The following is a 15,025-nucleotide window of genomic DNA, read 5'->3' as shown; positions in this document are numbered from 1 at the left end:
ATATATTTATTCACTCTGTGGATTGTGACTGAATTAAGAGTATTGTATGGTTAACATTGATGTTGTTGGAGGTTAAAAATCTAGTATGCGTGTTCACTGTGGAATGCTGTCTCTAGAGAGAACTTCCACTTGGGAAAAGCCAGTAGGTTTTTTTTTTCTGAGTTTACCCAGATGTGTGTATTCAGTTATTTGCAGTTTGGTTCATCTACTTGTGTAGTTGGTTATTGTTGTTTCCCCATCTTTCTGGGTTTGCTAGCTAAAGACCATACACTGTTCTCCTCTCCTTAGAATGTCATATTGAGGAAAATACAGTTGTTCTAAGACTCTAGTTTAAATGAGAGAAAGACCAAGTTTAGAAGGACTGCACCCCTGTGTTGTACCTTGTTATTGAAACTTCACATCTTCGTGTCCTCACCTTTGAGATTTAGTTTACCAAAGCTTCCTAGTTTCAAATGGCTTTAGAAACCTTTGATAAAGCTTTCTCTGAAGTTGAAAGCTGGATTTCGTAACATACATGCTCAGGTCATTTGACATATAGCAGTGATACAGGCACTGTATTTTTATAACAGCACCTTCGCCAAGTTGGAGTCGTGGGTAAATTTGTGGAGTTTTTTGGTCCTGGTGTAGCCCAGCTGTCAATTGCCGACCGAGCCACCATTGCCAATATGTGTCCAGAGTACGGAGCAACAGCTGCCTATTTCCCAGTGGATGATATTAGCATTGGGTACCTGATACAAACTGGTGAGTGTGAGAAAAGACCGTGAGTTAAATGTGTACTTGAAGGGAAGGATTCCGGGTATATACGGTGTAGTCAGCAATGGGTTTGAATCAGGTGGAGCCGTCTGAGCTTGAGTGCTTTTTTTTCCATACTTGCTTATTCATGCTGTTTCTTGCTCTTATGATCTATGTTTAGGAAGTTTTAGACTGTGTTGCAGCTAACTGCATGCTTAGCCCTCCTGGAACTTAGCTTGTCCAGATGACAGAAGCAGGAACCTGAGTTTTTGTTCTGCAAAAGCCACTAAGTCTGCTCAATTGCATTGTTTCTAGTGAGTCTCTAATATTGTCGCTGAAAGGCTCTTGTAGTGCAATGTACAGTGTGAACAGTGAAATAGCCAGTTAGGCATTTTTTAAATTTTTCTGTTACGTAGTGGTTCCTTAGTTTCATTTGCATTTTGTTTTTGCTGTATCTGACTTTCACCTTAGGCCGTGATAAAGAGAAAGTTATGTGGACAAAAAAGTATCTTGAGGCTGTGGGAATGCTAAGAGATTTCAAGAACTCCTCTCAGGATCCCGACTTCACACAGGTTAGAAACTATGCTGTCTTCTGGCTCCTTGCTTTATGCCCTGCCATATTTTAATGTGACAATTACCTGTTTTTCACAGAAACTAAGAAGCAGTCAGGGGACTCCTCATCCTTTGGCTCGGTCCACACAGCTGTCTTAAGTTAGGGTGTAGTTGAATGAGTCAGCTGGCTCTTCAGGTATGAAAACTTGGGCATAGTTACAGGTTGTCCCTCAATTCAGCTCTAGCTGGTGCAGATTCTGCAATTCGATCAATGTATTAATAGTTTTGAGAAGTCCAGTCCGGACTCAAACACAGCTATGAAGATTGTGTGGCTGTTTAGTTAGCGTCTGTGTAAGCCTTGTCCCAGTTTTACCCAACAACTTATTTTACTGTGTGAATCAGGACATGTAGAAGCTCTGTGTGGTAACCACAGACCACATAAGGCTAGACATGAGGAAGAAATTTTTTACAGTGAGGGTGGTGAAACACTGGCCCAGGTTGCCCAGAGAGGTGGTAGATGCCCCATCCCTGGAGACATTCCAGGCCAGGCTGGACGGGGCTCCGAGCAAACTGGTCTGGTTGAAGATGTCCCTGCTCACTGCAGGGGGGTTGGACTGGATGACATTTGAAGGTCTCTTCCAACCCAAACTGTTCTGGGATTTGCAGTTTTCTATGCGAGAAAGTCAAGGTCTTACTCTGTGTCCAGGAAACTCAAGAATATTCTGGGTTTTCCCTACAGTAAGAATTTGTCTTGCAACTTATGTTCAGGTTTGCATGACTATTCAAAAACCTTAGTAAATAAGGAAAGATGCAGCACACTATAAAACCAAAGTAGAAACATGGATGAGGAATAGAAAAATATGGTAATCTCTGTTTCTTAATAGAATGAATGTTTTCACTAAGGCCAACATGAATAGTCTGCTTTGGTTTATAGCAGTACCAGGATTTCTTCACATCATTGCTTTCTGAAGAGGACCCTGCTGCTAGCATGTAAAAGGACATAGTTCTCAAAATAATGTTTATTGTTTAGATGCTTTAGTCACACATTGGGTTTTCAATAACTGGGGTACTTTTGAGAGCCATATCTGGGAGCTGGCAGAGTCTGAAAACAGAACTGTTACTTTTCTTTTGATCTTTCCCTTCTCATACGTCTTTGATAATTTCTGCAAACAAACATAAAGATGTGCAAACTTAACCTTGGTTCAGCAGCAGAGATAAGCATACCTGTGGCATAACTGGCTTCAACTTGTCGTGCAGTGCTGAACCATTCTCTGTGCCTCTTGCTGAATAGGTTGTTGAGTTGAATCTCCATACTGTCGTGCCTTGCTGCAGTGGACCGAAAAGACCTCAGGACAAAGTTGCTGTGTCAGATATGAAGGAGGACTTTGAGACTTGTCTGGGAGCCAAGGTAGGGAATAGGAGCTTTTGGGCATACAAAATAAAGCATGCTTCTAAAAGTTGTGTAGTGTTCAGGAACTATATTCTGTGTTGTTTGTTCGCCCATTGAAAAATAAATGATGATGTAAATGAGGATGTTTGAATGCAGTTTAGAAAATAACATCAGCAAAGGGTAGTTTAAAATTGGGGTGATGCTTCTTTCACATGAAGGTGTTCATGCCCTATTGAAGTCATTTTTCTGATTTTAGATCAGTCTTAGGCCTCACATGGTTTTGACATACACTACTGCATGTGTCTCTGTGACTCTTCAGTGTTGGTGGTAAAGACAGGGAAAAAAAGACTTCTCTCTACATCATCCAGTCAGAAATGGTCGTTGAAAGAAGAGCAAGATGTTGATTTGAATTAATATGCCAAGACACTTAAGTTTCCAAAATCAGTTTGAGTCCTTACCTGATATGGTAACTGCCTGTGTTAAAGGCATTACAGAACCCTGGTGATGTAAATCAAGAAACTTAAACTAGAGCAATTCCCAGTATTTCTTGTTTTGTTATGTGTTCCAAATTCCAGTAAATGACCTTATGCTTTCAGAATTCAAAGCATAATTTTTCATGGTGTGAACAGTACCTTGTTGCTCTTTTTATTTGTGTTTTTTTTCAACTGTCAGGCATTTTCTCTTGTCAGCTCTTTGTATAAGTTTGAGCTTTTTGATATTCATGGCTTAAAAATCTTGTGTGTTACAGCTAAAATCTCAGGACTAAATTGTGTAACAAGACTATGTATGGTTAAGAATCTGGAGTACATGGGACCAAGAAGCATCTAAGCAATCTGAATGATATATTCATGCAGGAAGAAAACATAAAATAAATTTGACTGAAAAGTCTACCTCTTTTACCAGTAAACAGAGAATAGGATAGACCCCAGAAAATTAATTTTTGTCTGCCACTTTGCCTGGCCAGAGATGCAAGCCTACAAGCATGAATGTGACTGACAGATGCTCTCATTTGGGAAATTCCTAGCCCGTACTAATTTCCAGTAAAAATATTTACATTAATCACATCCTTTAAATTCTTACTTTGTCCTCTTACAGCAAGGATTCAAGGGATTCCAAATTGCCCCAGACCGACACAACAGCATAGTCAAATTTAATTTTGAAGGCAGTGACTTCGAGCTTGCTCATGGTTCAGTAGTGATTGCTGCCATTACAAGCTGCACAAACACCAGTAACCCCTCGGTTATGTTGGGAGCAGGTAAGTTTATTTGCTTAGTGTGCAGTAGTTTCTCTATGGCTCTGGCTGTATGTCCGAAAGACAAATACAACACTAATGTAATTCTACATGCACAGTACTGTGTTTGTCATTTGAAGTGCTAAAACTGAGCTTAGTTCCTAAGGGTAGCAGAAGGAATTATGGAAATTATAACTAGAAACGTGGGTTGAAGAAAATGTATCTTTCCTGCACTGACTTATCAACAGGGCAAGCTGGAGTTAAGCAGCTCCTTTGACACTTGTTCAAATGCACGGAAGCTCTTAGAGCTGAGAAGAGGCTGTTGAAAGTCAGAGCCACAAGAAGAGGAACAGTGAAGAACAGTGTATGGGTTTAAGTCTGAAGGTGCTGTGATCTGCCAGCAGATTCCCACCTGTACATGTCCAAGCCCTGTTGCAACTTAATAGACATCTAAAATATGAATAGTTGTTTCAAGCTACCACTGTATATCCTGTGCACCAAATGATGTGCAGGGACTGTGTGTCTGTGGGGATAGTGAGTACATGCTGTACTAACCTCGACAGTCTAACCTGACTTTACAAAGTTGTTGGAGAAAGGTTTCTCAAATCAATTTAAGTTCTCACATTTCATTGCCAGATTTTGGAGTTTGACTTTGCATTCTTTCCAGAGCTGGTATTGGCAGGAAAACAGAAGTCAGCACTTTCAAACAAGCTGTCAGGTTCTCAGGTGCTAGGATGATAATTGTTAATGGTCACCTTTTCAAAAGTAGCCAGGAGCTCCAGTTTCCACAGCTTGCTCTGGCAGCTAAGGAGCCTCAGCAATTTCAGGAATAGGACTGCTTTTGAAAATTCACATATCTACCTTTAGACCTCTAAATCTATCAGTGTAGGCCTTCTCACACAACACTTAAAAGTAGAGGTCCTGTCTAGCAGAGCTGTCAAACAGCTAGCAAAACCAAACCCATTTGATGATGTCTTCCTGTTGGAGATCATGTTGTATCGAAGCAGAGCTGGTGTGTATTTTCTTAGCTAAGTGGATGTGTGAGAGGGAGAATGAGGCATGGGAACATGAAGTTTTGCATAGTCCGCATAGCTGCTGCTGCTTTTATGACCAACCTGGGAAAGGGCTGGATGGGGCTTGTTCTCTGAACGTTCATCTATGTACGGACAATTCATTTAAAAGGAAGAAATTCAGGATAAATATGGTTCTGGTAACATATATGCTCCACTAAAATATCTGTATGCTTTTTACAAATCCAGGAGTGGTACAGCAGCACTCCTGCAACAAGCTGTAGATTGTGAGATAGCTTGTTTGTGACAAGGGCCAGAGCAGTGCTCCCATAGCCATCTACTTCTGAGGGCAACAGGTCATACATTGGCAGTTGTTTCAGCACTGGGTCACTAGACCACCATAAGTGAGAAGTTAACTCTTCTTCATTGCATTTTTTGTGAGACACTTGTCTTACGAGGAACGTTCATTTAACCGTCTGAGTTTTGAATGCTATGTGTTGCCCCAGTGTGAGTGCACCTTGTTGAATGCAGCTTTCCGCAACTTTCCACTGGAGCAGAAATTGCAGACTGGATTTACAGTTCAACAGAGCACTTGAACTCCAGCTGGTTATTCTGGGATTAGTGCTGTTGGGTCACCGTACCGTTTCATTGCTGGAAATGGAGCCTTTTCTGATTTCCAGTTATTTGATGGTACTTCTCTTAACCTGTTGATCCACCAAACTGTCCTGCTTCCAGGAAAAAACTGTAACCATCCTTTGCATTTTTCAGGATTGCTTGCTAAGAAAGCTGTTGAAGCTGGTTTGGCAGTGAAGCCATACATTAAAACTAGCCTGTCCCCAGGAAGCGGGGTTGTCACTTACTATCTGAGGGAGAGTGGAGTTATGAGTTACCTTTCCCAACTAGGGTAAGAGTACTTTTCTTACTGTTGTCCTATGGCTGCATAACTAAAAGCATTGACAACAAGCTAAGTAGTGGAATAACTATTTCTCTGTACAGCTTAAAAGATATGACAGGTACCCTACAGCGTGATCTTGCATGAGTTCAAGCACTGCCAATGAGGGAAAAGTCCTGTTGCCTGCTGTAGCTTCTTGAAGACTCATGTTCTTAAGCAGGAAAATGAGTTGTTTTTCAAGAGTAATGGTTTTAAAATAGCATAAAAGATGCTATGTTGTTGTTCATCTGTCTGGATAACACATTTCCGAGATCTTCATTCTGTGTTCACAGATAGTCGCTGCAGTGATAAACATTGAACTTCTCAAAAATGCTGTTTTCAGCAGCAGTGAATTTGTTAAAACAATACATCTTCTGAAAGTAACCCTAGTCAACTGCTAACGGTTAAATGTTTTGCTCCAAAATAGCTTTTTCTTTGCTGATGATTTTCGTGCTCTGTCTAGGTTTGATGTGGTGGGTTATGGCTGTATGACATGTATTGGCAACAGTGGACCCCTACCAGAGTCTGTTGTTGAGGCCATCACACAGGTATGCAGCTTTTCCTGTGCAGCTTCTTTACGTAAGCTGTTCTCTGTTGTGTGCTGGTTTGAGTGTTGTACACACTGGCACTTCTCAGCTGTGTGCCAAGTAAATTCAGCCTGTATTCTCTTTTCTGTGGGAAGTGCTTTGGGATTGTTTGGAAGGAGACAGTTCTGTGACTGTCCAGTCATTGATATTGCAGCACAGTGGAGTTCTGCAAACCTGCTGGGTGTGCAAGGTTTGCAAGCACCTCAGCTACCTTTGTCTCAAACTGTCTTGCAGGGCGACCTCGTAGCAGTGGGTGTGTTGTCTGGCAATAGGAATTTTGAAGGACGTGTCCATCCCAACACCCGTGCTAACTACCTAGCCTCCCCGCCACTGGTAATAGCCTATGCAATTGCAGGGACTGTCCGGATCAACTTTGAGAAAGAGCCTTTGGGTAAGGCAGTGTCAGGATGCATCTTTTCACAGCTTATAAACTAAACTGGGATTAAGCTCTCCAAAAGCATTTGTCCTAGGGAGATGCTTCAAGTGACTGAGTACCTCTGGCATGCAAAGCATGCAATTGTTAAGAAACAGAGCAGCAAGGAGTCTGTATGATGGATACAGAGGAAAGCCAAGCCTTACCAGTATTCTCATTCCACAGGGACATCTCTTTGGTTTTACCTGGGTAGCAGTCACTCATGAACAACCTGATCTGGTAGACTTTCTTGGAGCAGGTGGTTCAGACAGACTACCCTCGAAGATCCTTTCCAACCTAAATTATTCTGGAAGGCCATTGGAAATCACAAAAGAAGGCATATGTACAGGCAACATCAAGTGTATGAGGCCCTCTTCTGTCAGACCCTTGTAGGTGAAATAAAGTGTGTTTCATGAATGTTGACAAAGTTTGAAGGAACACACAGCTAAAGAACACCATGATAAACTTCTTCGTTCTTTCTCAACGGAAAATTTATGCAACAAACATAACAATACCATTTTCTACAGGAGTAAATGCTTCAGGGGAGAAGATTTTCCTGAAAGATATCTGGCCAACAAGAAATGAGATTCAGGCTGTTGAGCGTCAGTTTGTTATTCCTGGGATGTTCAAGGAGGTCTACCAAAAAATAGAGGTGAATTAATCCCCCAGACAGTAGTTTGCTTAATGTACTGTGCTATTCTGAAGATGTTAAATAAGCTGGTCTTGAAAAAACAAACAAACAAAACAAACAAAAAAGGAAACAAACCTTTTGTTTCTATTCCTGTTGCTCCTATTCTGACAAGTATTCAAATGAGATCTTGTGTGTGTGTGGCTTCTGGTTAATTAATTGGTTCTTACAGTCATGTCCTGAAAATTGCTCCTTAATGCTTTTTTCAGGTAGCAGATAGATGATGTGTTTTAAACAGTCATCTCAGGCTGATATTAGAAAGTGAGATGTTCCAGCTTCACAGATGTTTTTCTTTAGTTGAAATAATAATCTTCATTTGCATTACTTAATAGCATTCACATCAGAAAAGACTTTGTACTTAGTAGTGTCTTCTTTCAAGCCTTTCTCAGATATTGAAACAAAATATTCTTAAGGTTTACATGCTAGGAAAGTTTAAGATTACTGAATTAAGAATTATGAAGTGTTATCTGTGTACATAATACAGATTGTTGTCAGAAAACTGGATGAGCAGCTCTTTTGTAATGAAGTGAGGCTTTTCCTAACGCTCTTAATAGATAGAATCATTAAAAACCCCTCCAAACATAATGTATATTGTTGTAAGTATTGACCAAACTGCTTTAAAATATACACAAGGCTTTTGCTGAATTTAAATTTGTAATTTTACACAGACACTGAAGTAATTCCTTTGCTTCTGAAAATGAATGAGATGATTCTGTGTGTTTTTCAGACAGTAAACGAATCTTGGAATGCCTTAGATGCTCCTTCAGATAAACTATATAGTTGGAATCCCAAGTCAACTTACATCAAGTCTCCACCTTTCTTTGATGGTCTGGTATGTGCATGTTTTCCTTTTGAATAAAATCAAATCAACCTTGACAAATGTTAAAGGTGAAGCAAAGCCGCTTCAAGGGGCCTGGGAGCATCCATCATAGCCTATTGAGGCCTTGGTTCTCAAATGCTAGAATTACACTATTCCGTTCATTTTAATACAAAGGCATGAGTCAATCTGAAAATTTTAAGGGTTCCCTGACACTTCAGGGCTTTTGAAAAGTCTACATTTCCTTTTAAGCTGGAATATTTTTAAATAGTCACAAAGGAAGTGAGGGAAAAGGCCAGGAAACGAAACACACAGTTCTGCACCAAATAGTTCAGTGTTCAAATTCCTGTTTCAGCACCATTTAAAAGAAAATGCAGGTGTCTAGGAATCTTGGATTTTCATCTGTTTTCCTGCATGTACCACAGGAAGCCTCAGCTAATTTTTTTGCCTCAAATGTATTTTTCATGCATGAACTTGCTGACAGCCAGCCAGGATGTAATATTTTGTTCAAGAATATAATTTTAATAGTGGGTTTTTTTCTTTCTTGTATAAAAAGGGAGGCTTTATTTTGCAATTTGCACTTTTGAGAAAGGTAAAGGAATTCTGTGTCATATTCTAATGATTTTGTTTGTTTTGATGATGGTTTAGACTCTGGCTCTTCAGACCCCAAAAACAATAGAAGATGCTTATGTTCTGTTGAATTTTGGGGATTCTGTGACAACTGACCACATATCTCCAGCTGGGAATATAGCAAGGAATAGTCCTGCAGCCCGTTATTTGACCAGCAGAGGGTAAGCACTACTTCTTGTTCTTGTTAGAAATTGGGAGGCAGAGACAAGCCACAAGTTACCATGTTACAGGCACATGTATTTGCTCTCTGTTCACATATGCTTCTGTATCTTGATGGATATCTGGAGAATATATAAAAGAAGAAAGAAGAGCATTTATTTCTCTGCTATTTCACCAGCTTTCACCAAGTGTAAGAACTTGCACAGAGTGTGCCACATCTATTACACTGGAGAGCTGAAGACCTTTGTATGGGGAGAGGGAAAGAAGGTAACTTTCAGGCTAGTTTTTTGTAGTAAGTCTGTTCATAAATAAGGGAATCAGGGTTCATCTCCCTATCGAAGCAAAATGACTGTGGTCCTTAGTGCCAAAAATTGATTTTATACTCACTTCTTCTAGCATGTGCAACTGTTTCACAGATCTAGGCTATCAGGAGCTACAGAATATCCAGAAGTTTAGGTTTCAGCACAGCTGCAAAAACTGGCAAAGCTATTGTGGTTGGAGTCCAGACGGCTGTAAAATGTTCCTCTTTCTCTATGGCCAGCATGTCATTTTAGTACTCTGAGTTCAACTTAAGGCAAGACTAGGACTTCACAGATAATATAATACGTCTATTCTCTGGTTTAGCTCTTCTTACAACTTCAGAGGTGTTCTGAGGAACAGCAGTGACATTACAAAAGATTTTCACTAGCCACAACAATTCTGGAGAGGAAATTGATTAAAATAGTGTGATCTACTGAAAACTAACTGCTCTGGACTCTTTGGCTCTCTGCTGTCAGTCACTTTGAAATCTGAATAGTCCTACACACATTACAAAACACAAGTTGTATGTAATAGCTGCTGTTTGGATGTAGCCCAATGCAAACAGTCCGGTTTTCTGTCACATTGCAGCACATTTTCTATTTACTGGTGTGTCTTGTCATTCCCATATCTCTGTTTGCAAATGAACATTGTCTTCAGTAGTTCTAACTTGCAGTGGGGTCTCTCGACTGCCTTTTAGATGCTTAGCACAAGTAGCGTCTCTACCTTTGTTCTGGATGCTGTGGTAATACAAATAACAAGGATTTTCAGTAGCCAGCTATTAAGAAAAGAATTGTATTGCATCTTCTGACCTAACATGAACTATGTCCTTGCATCACTATCAGATACTGTTTTCTGGGGCAAGGGATGAGAATACTATGGAAGCTGCTTTCTGTGACCAAGCTGTAGGCAGACTTCTATTTTTTTAATTATTTTTTTCCCTTCCAAAAATCTTAAAAGTAGAAATATCAGCTGAATGCTACTGCCATGATGGGAACAGTGTACATACCTGCCTCAGAAATACTTGTTCATTACTTTATTTTTTTAAGCACTGAGTGCTTCAGTTTAAAAACAACACAATTTCCTGTATTTCTTTCTTTTCCCTTAATAGATTGACTCCTCGAGAGTTCAATTCTTATGGCTCCCGCAGAGGTAACGATGCTGTCATGGCCAGAGGAACATTTGCAAACATTCGCTTGGTGAACAAATTTATGGATAAGCAAGGACCTCAGACTGTCCATTTCCCTTCTGGGGAAACTGTAAGTACACGTGATACTCTAAACTGAGGCTCACTGACAGTAAAGTAGATTAGCACTGGCTTTTGTTCTTACAGCACAGTTAATTTACTTCAGTGCCTTTTAAGTAAAACTAATGAGGGGACAGGAGCTACATTGCCCTAGGGAAGCAGGTCGCACGTCCCTACCAAACAGGGGTGCTCTCAGGCATATCAGTGGGGAGTATAACCACTGTAGAATGGTAGTGGAAGGTGCAGGTTTGTTGGGAGTGAGATCAGGCTAGAAGCCACAAAGCAATGTATGGTTAACAATCTTGAACGGCTGCTTGATGGAAAGCGTGGGCATCAGCTGTTCATGTGGGGACGCTTTTTTCCTCTTTCCGTGGAACTGTGCTTCCACCCCCAAAAAGTGTATAAAGTGTTTGGCATTTTCATTCCAGCTGGACGTGTTTGATGCTGCAGAAAGATACAAGCAGGCTGGCCATCCTCTGATTGTGCTAGCTGGGAAGGAATATGGTGCAGGAAGCTCCAGAGACTGGGCAGCTAAAGGACCATTCCTCTTGGTGAGTGACGACAGTAAACTAAAAGGAGAACAGTACTTAAAAGTCATAGAATCATGGAATGTCGTGAGTTGGAAGGGACCCACAAGGATCATCGAGTCCAACTCCTGTCCCTGCATATGACAACCTCAAAAGTGCATTCATTTGTCAGGGTCATCCTGGGTATCTCATTCTCACTTCTGGTAGCAAGAGCTATTTTGAAATCTCAGCTGCCTCCAAGAGCCACAGTAGAGTTGCAAAAGCTGAATATTAATAGATTCTGTTCAGACTGGAAGCCTTGACTGATCTTCAGCTAGAAATCCACAAGGCAATACCAGAAGGGCTGTTTTCTTTACTTCTGCTTCCCATAACCCAGTAAACTTTGGATCTGCTTGCAGCTGCCTCCTTCAGCTCACTCAGCAGGGAAGACAAAGTGTAAGAGAATAGTAGTATCAGCGAAAATGAAATTTAGCATGGCTTCACCATGCAGATTGCAGTGACGCTTAGCAGTATTGTTATAGGAGCCTAATAGAAATCCATGCACAGTGAAATATTTGTTTCATTTTTTGTCTGTCCTCTTCTACACTATTTACCAGCCTGAACTCTGATTGAACTTTCTTGGTGTTGAATTTGTGAAGGCAATACTGTGTATTATTAAACAAAGTTTCAGGAGAGTTGGTGTTTAGATTTGTCTTAAGTTGTCGATGTGGTGGGTTTTTCGTTCTGTGTGGTGGTGTTTTGTGTGGGTTTGTGTTTGTTCTTTTTGATGGTGGTGTTTTCTTTTGTGTTTTGTTTGTTGCTGTCGTCGTGTTTTTGTGGGGTTGGTTTGTTTGTTTGTTTTTCCAGTGGTGATTTTTTTTTTTTGTCTTAACTGTATTAACAGGTAAAAATTTAGAAATTAATTAAACTGCATCCTGGAGCTTGTAGTGTAGGAGAGCAACACTGAATTAACAAGAGTTACAGAAATGACTAGTGGTGCACTATGTAAGACACATTAAAGTATGCAGGATTCCTGAGAAAGCATATGTAATTTTTTTACAATCAGACTTGCTTTAAAAATGTTTGAAAGTTAACATATAATCAAGTAATCCCAGACAGTCTGCTGTCAGACAGACCCGCTGACTCTACCAGTAACTGGTGAATGGAGGGGACCACAAATGTACCGATTTCCTTCCTATAAGCTCATAAATGCTACCCTGACCATGAATATAACTATACTTGTGTGTTTTCCAGGGTGTCAAGGCTGTGCTTGCTGAAAGCTATGAGAGAATTCATCGAAGCAACCTCGTAGGGATGGGAGTGATTCCTCTGCAGTATTTACCTGGAGAGGATGCAGGGACTTTAGGACTCACTGGACGGGAACGTTACACGATTGTCATTCCTGAAAAACTAAAACCACAGATGAACGTCCAGATTAAGGTATGAGACACCTAAAGGCTGAATTTTCTGAATTACTGTAATTTAACTCAAAATTAACTGTCTCTTCAAAGAGTGTCCTTTCATATGGCAGTAATCCTCTGTCACTTGAAAAATGGAGAGTTGAGTGAGTGAAGGGGATAAAAACAGTCATTGTAATAAGGATTTGCTATGATGGGATATAAAGAAAGCATGCCCAAACTGTTCCATTTTGCACAAAGCAGTCCTGTATTTTGGACCAGTCTTTCGAAGTCCACTATAAATTTTTCTATCTCAGTTAAATGTTTGAGGCACAACAGAAAGTGAACTGTAAGTATTAAATAAATAAAACTGATTTATTTAAATAAATTTAAAACAGTTCATTGGCAATTCAACAGACAGAATGCTGTACACTGCAGCATTCAAAGTGAAGTCTAAACATACTTAACATAAAATCTAGTTAAACTTCAGGCCCTGTATTTGAAAGAGTGCTTTCTGTCTAGTTTTGCCTCCAAACCTATGCCTGTTTTTGAAAAATACTAGCGTCGACTATAAAAAATTTGGTTTATTCTTGATTGGAACATCTATAAAAGTGACTTAACCTAATAGCATCAAAGTCTGCTTTTTTACTGTGGTTAGCAAAACAGTCTGCTTATTGCATGTTCATTTAATGCAAGTGATCTCCTTGGATTAGTTTCTAACAATAGTTTCTTTCCATGTGCCTCATTAACTACCCTGAAATGGAGAAAATATAGATCAAAAGGAGCTGGTCAGCTTATCAGTCACAGGTGAACATTGTGCATTTGTCTGGAAGTACCTAACTAGAGGAGTCTTCAGTAAAACAGTGGTTTTATTAGCTTCATACACTTGTCTTTGTGCTTTTCTGATTCCCAAATACTATGCCTCAAGGAAAGCTAATGAAATTAGTATTGCTGTTATACCTCAGCCAGAAGAATGACTACATAGAGTGACTACATCAAGGATTAGTTTAACCACTTGAAAGGATGGTCAGCTTTCATGCCTTTAGGCTTATATCCACCATAAATATAAATGAGGCAGCAAATGCAATGCAAGGAGACTCCACACTGTGTTTATTACGGTTTGCTTTAAAACACTTTCCTCTTAAGCAGTTGGCTGTAGTCTAGTATAGAAAGAAGTACTGATGTCCAGTGCTTGTTCAATTTAGCTTTCTCTCCGAGTTTCTTCAGATGGCAAAACTATCATAATAGTCTTTATTTTGCTATGATGTCGTGTAACATGTGGATGGTTTTGCTGCTTGAATGATTTTCTTTGACCCCAACAGCTGGATACTGGGAAAACCTTCCAGGCCCTTATGAGATTTGACACTGACGTGGAGCTTACTTACTTCCACAACGGTGGCATTCTGAACTACATGATCCGTAAAATGGCATCCTAATCAAAAACATTAAGCAAACCGTCCAGGTACAAGCCTGCTTCTGGTGAGCGCAATAAAACCATGGTAATCATAAATGTGAAAGCGTGAACATAAAGAGAACAGGTTTTTTGTGGATTATATTAGAAGGCTTGTTTACAATTCTGAATTATTCTGTGTATCAGGAAACTGGACATGCTTGCCCAGTTAAAGAGCATTTATTATTTGTTTTGTATGCTGGTTGGCTTGACTTATCTTAGAATACAGTGCAAAAGTCATTAAAATACTGCTGGAATCTGTGGAACTGTTGAAGATCATGTGCTGATTTCATCTATTTGGTCCATTTAGTTTGAAGTTAAATTCTATGCTTATATCAGTGGTCCAAAAATTAACTGATAGTATAAAAATGTTTATTCCTTCCTGATTACCTGATATTGACTTGCTTTCCTATTCAGTTGACCAGAATTTGCATCTAACACTGAAATTAATTATTTAGCTGTTTATTAATTTTTAAAAATGTGAACTTTTTTGTTTAAAATCTAAGCCTTTGTGGAAAGGTGTACCTATTGGGGATACTGTTTCTAATGGATAAAATTAAATTTATTTTTAAGAAGTTTGGTGTTCTTTGTCATGTTATCCTCAGTACTAAGATGCAGAACAAAGCTTTGACTTTAAATTCTCTTACTGTCTCTGTAGGAGAAGAGTCATACAAATCTTGACTTCTAATCTTTTAATACTTGTTTCTTTAAATAATGTGCATGAGACAGGATGAATACAAATACTGTCAGATACTGGCAATCCTTTGTAATTGAACAGAGTACCAGTGTGATGTACTTCCTTCTGTTTTGTGATCTCAAGAAGACAATCTACCACAATTTCAAGATCCTCGTCAACAACTTTTATGGCAGTTAGCAACCACTTGTTACAGTAATGCATTCATTGAAATCAGTGACTGCGCAATCCACAATACAACGCAAATCTGTTTACAGTGATAACAAATATCCTCTTACTCAGAGATAAACAAGGTT

At 39.6% G+C, this 15,025-nt stretch overlaps 1 protein-coding gene across 2 annotated transcripts in view; it reads left to right on the top strand.

Annotated features, from left to right (window-relative positions):
* ACO1 (aconitase 1) overlaps positions 1-14,610 on the top strand; it is a 37,217-nt gene extending 22,607 nt beyond the window's left edge. For both annotated transcript variants that reach the window (XM_065656568.1, XM_065656569.1), the window contains 14 exons: positions 570-741; positions 1,204-1,304; positions 2,576-2,692; positions 3,770-3,929; positions 5,684-5,819; positions 6,310-6,394; positions 6,668-6,824; positions 7,373-7,497; positions 8,261-8,365; positions 8,999-9,141; positions 10,548-10,695; positions 11,111-11,233; positions 12,443-12,628; positions 13,908-14,610. In XM_065656568.1, coding sequence (XP_065512640.1) covers positions 570-741; positions 1,204-1,304; positions 2,576-2,692; positions 3,770-3,929; positions 5,684-5,819; positions 6,310-6,394; positions 6,668-6,824; positions 7,373-7,497; positions 8,261-8,365; positions 8,999-9,141; positions 10,548-10,695; positions 11,111-11,233; positions 12,443-12,628; positions 13,908-14,021 — 1,872 coding nt within the window. In that variant the 3' untranslated portion in view covers positions 14,022-14,610. The remainder of the gene's footprint in view (positions 1-569; positions 742-1,203; positions 1,305-2,575; positions 2,693-3,769; positions 3,930-5,683; positions 5,820-6,309; positions 6,395-6,667; positions 6,825-7,372; positions 7,498-8,260; positions 8,366-8,998; positions 9,142-10,547; positions 10,696-11,110; positions 11,234-12,442; positions 12,629-13,907) is intronic.
* The last annotated feature ends 415 nt before the right edge of the window (positions 14,611-15,025 follow it).

This window comes from Caloenas nicobarica, chromosome Z (genome assembly GCF_036013445.1).
Source record: "Caloenas nicobarica isolate bCalNic1 chromosome Z, bCalNic1.hap1, whole genome shotgun sequence".
NCBI classification, from domain to species: Eukaryota; Metazoa; Chordata; class Aves; order Columbiformes; family Columbidae; genus Caloenas; species Caloenas nicobarica.
Note: the sequence above shows the minus strand (reverse complement) of the source record. Positions and strands in the feature narration are given on the sequence as shown.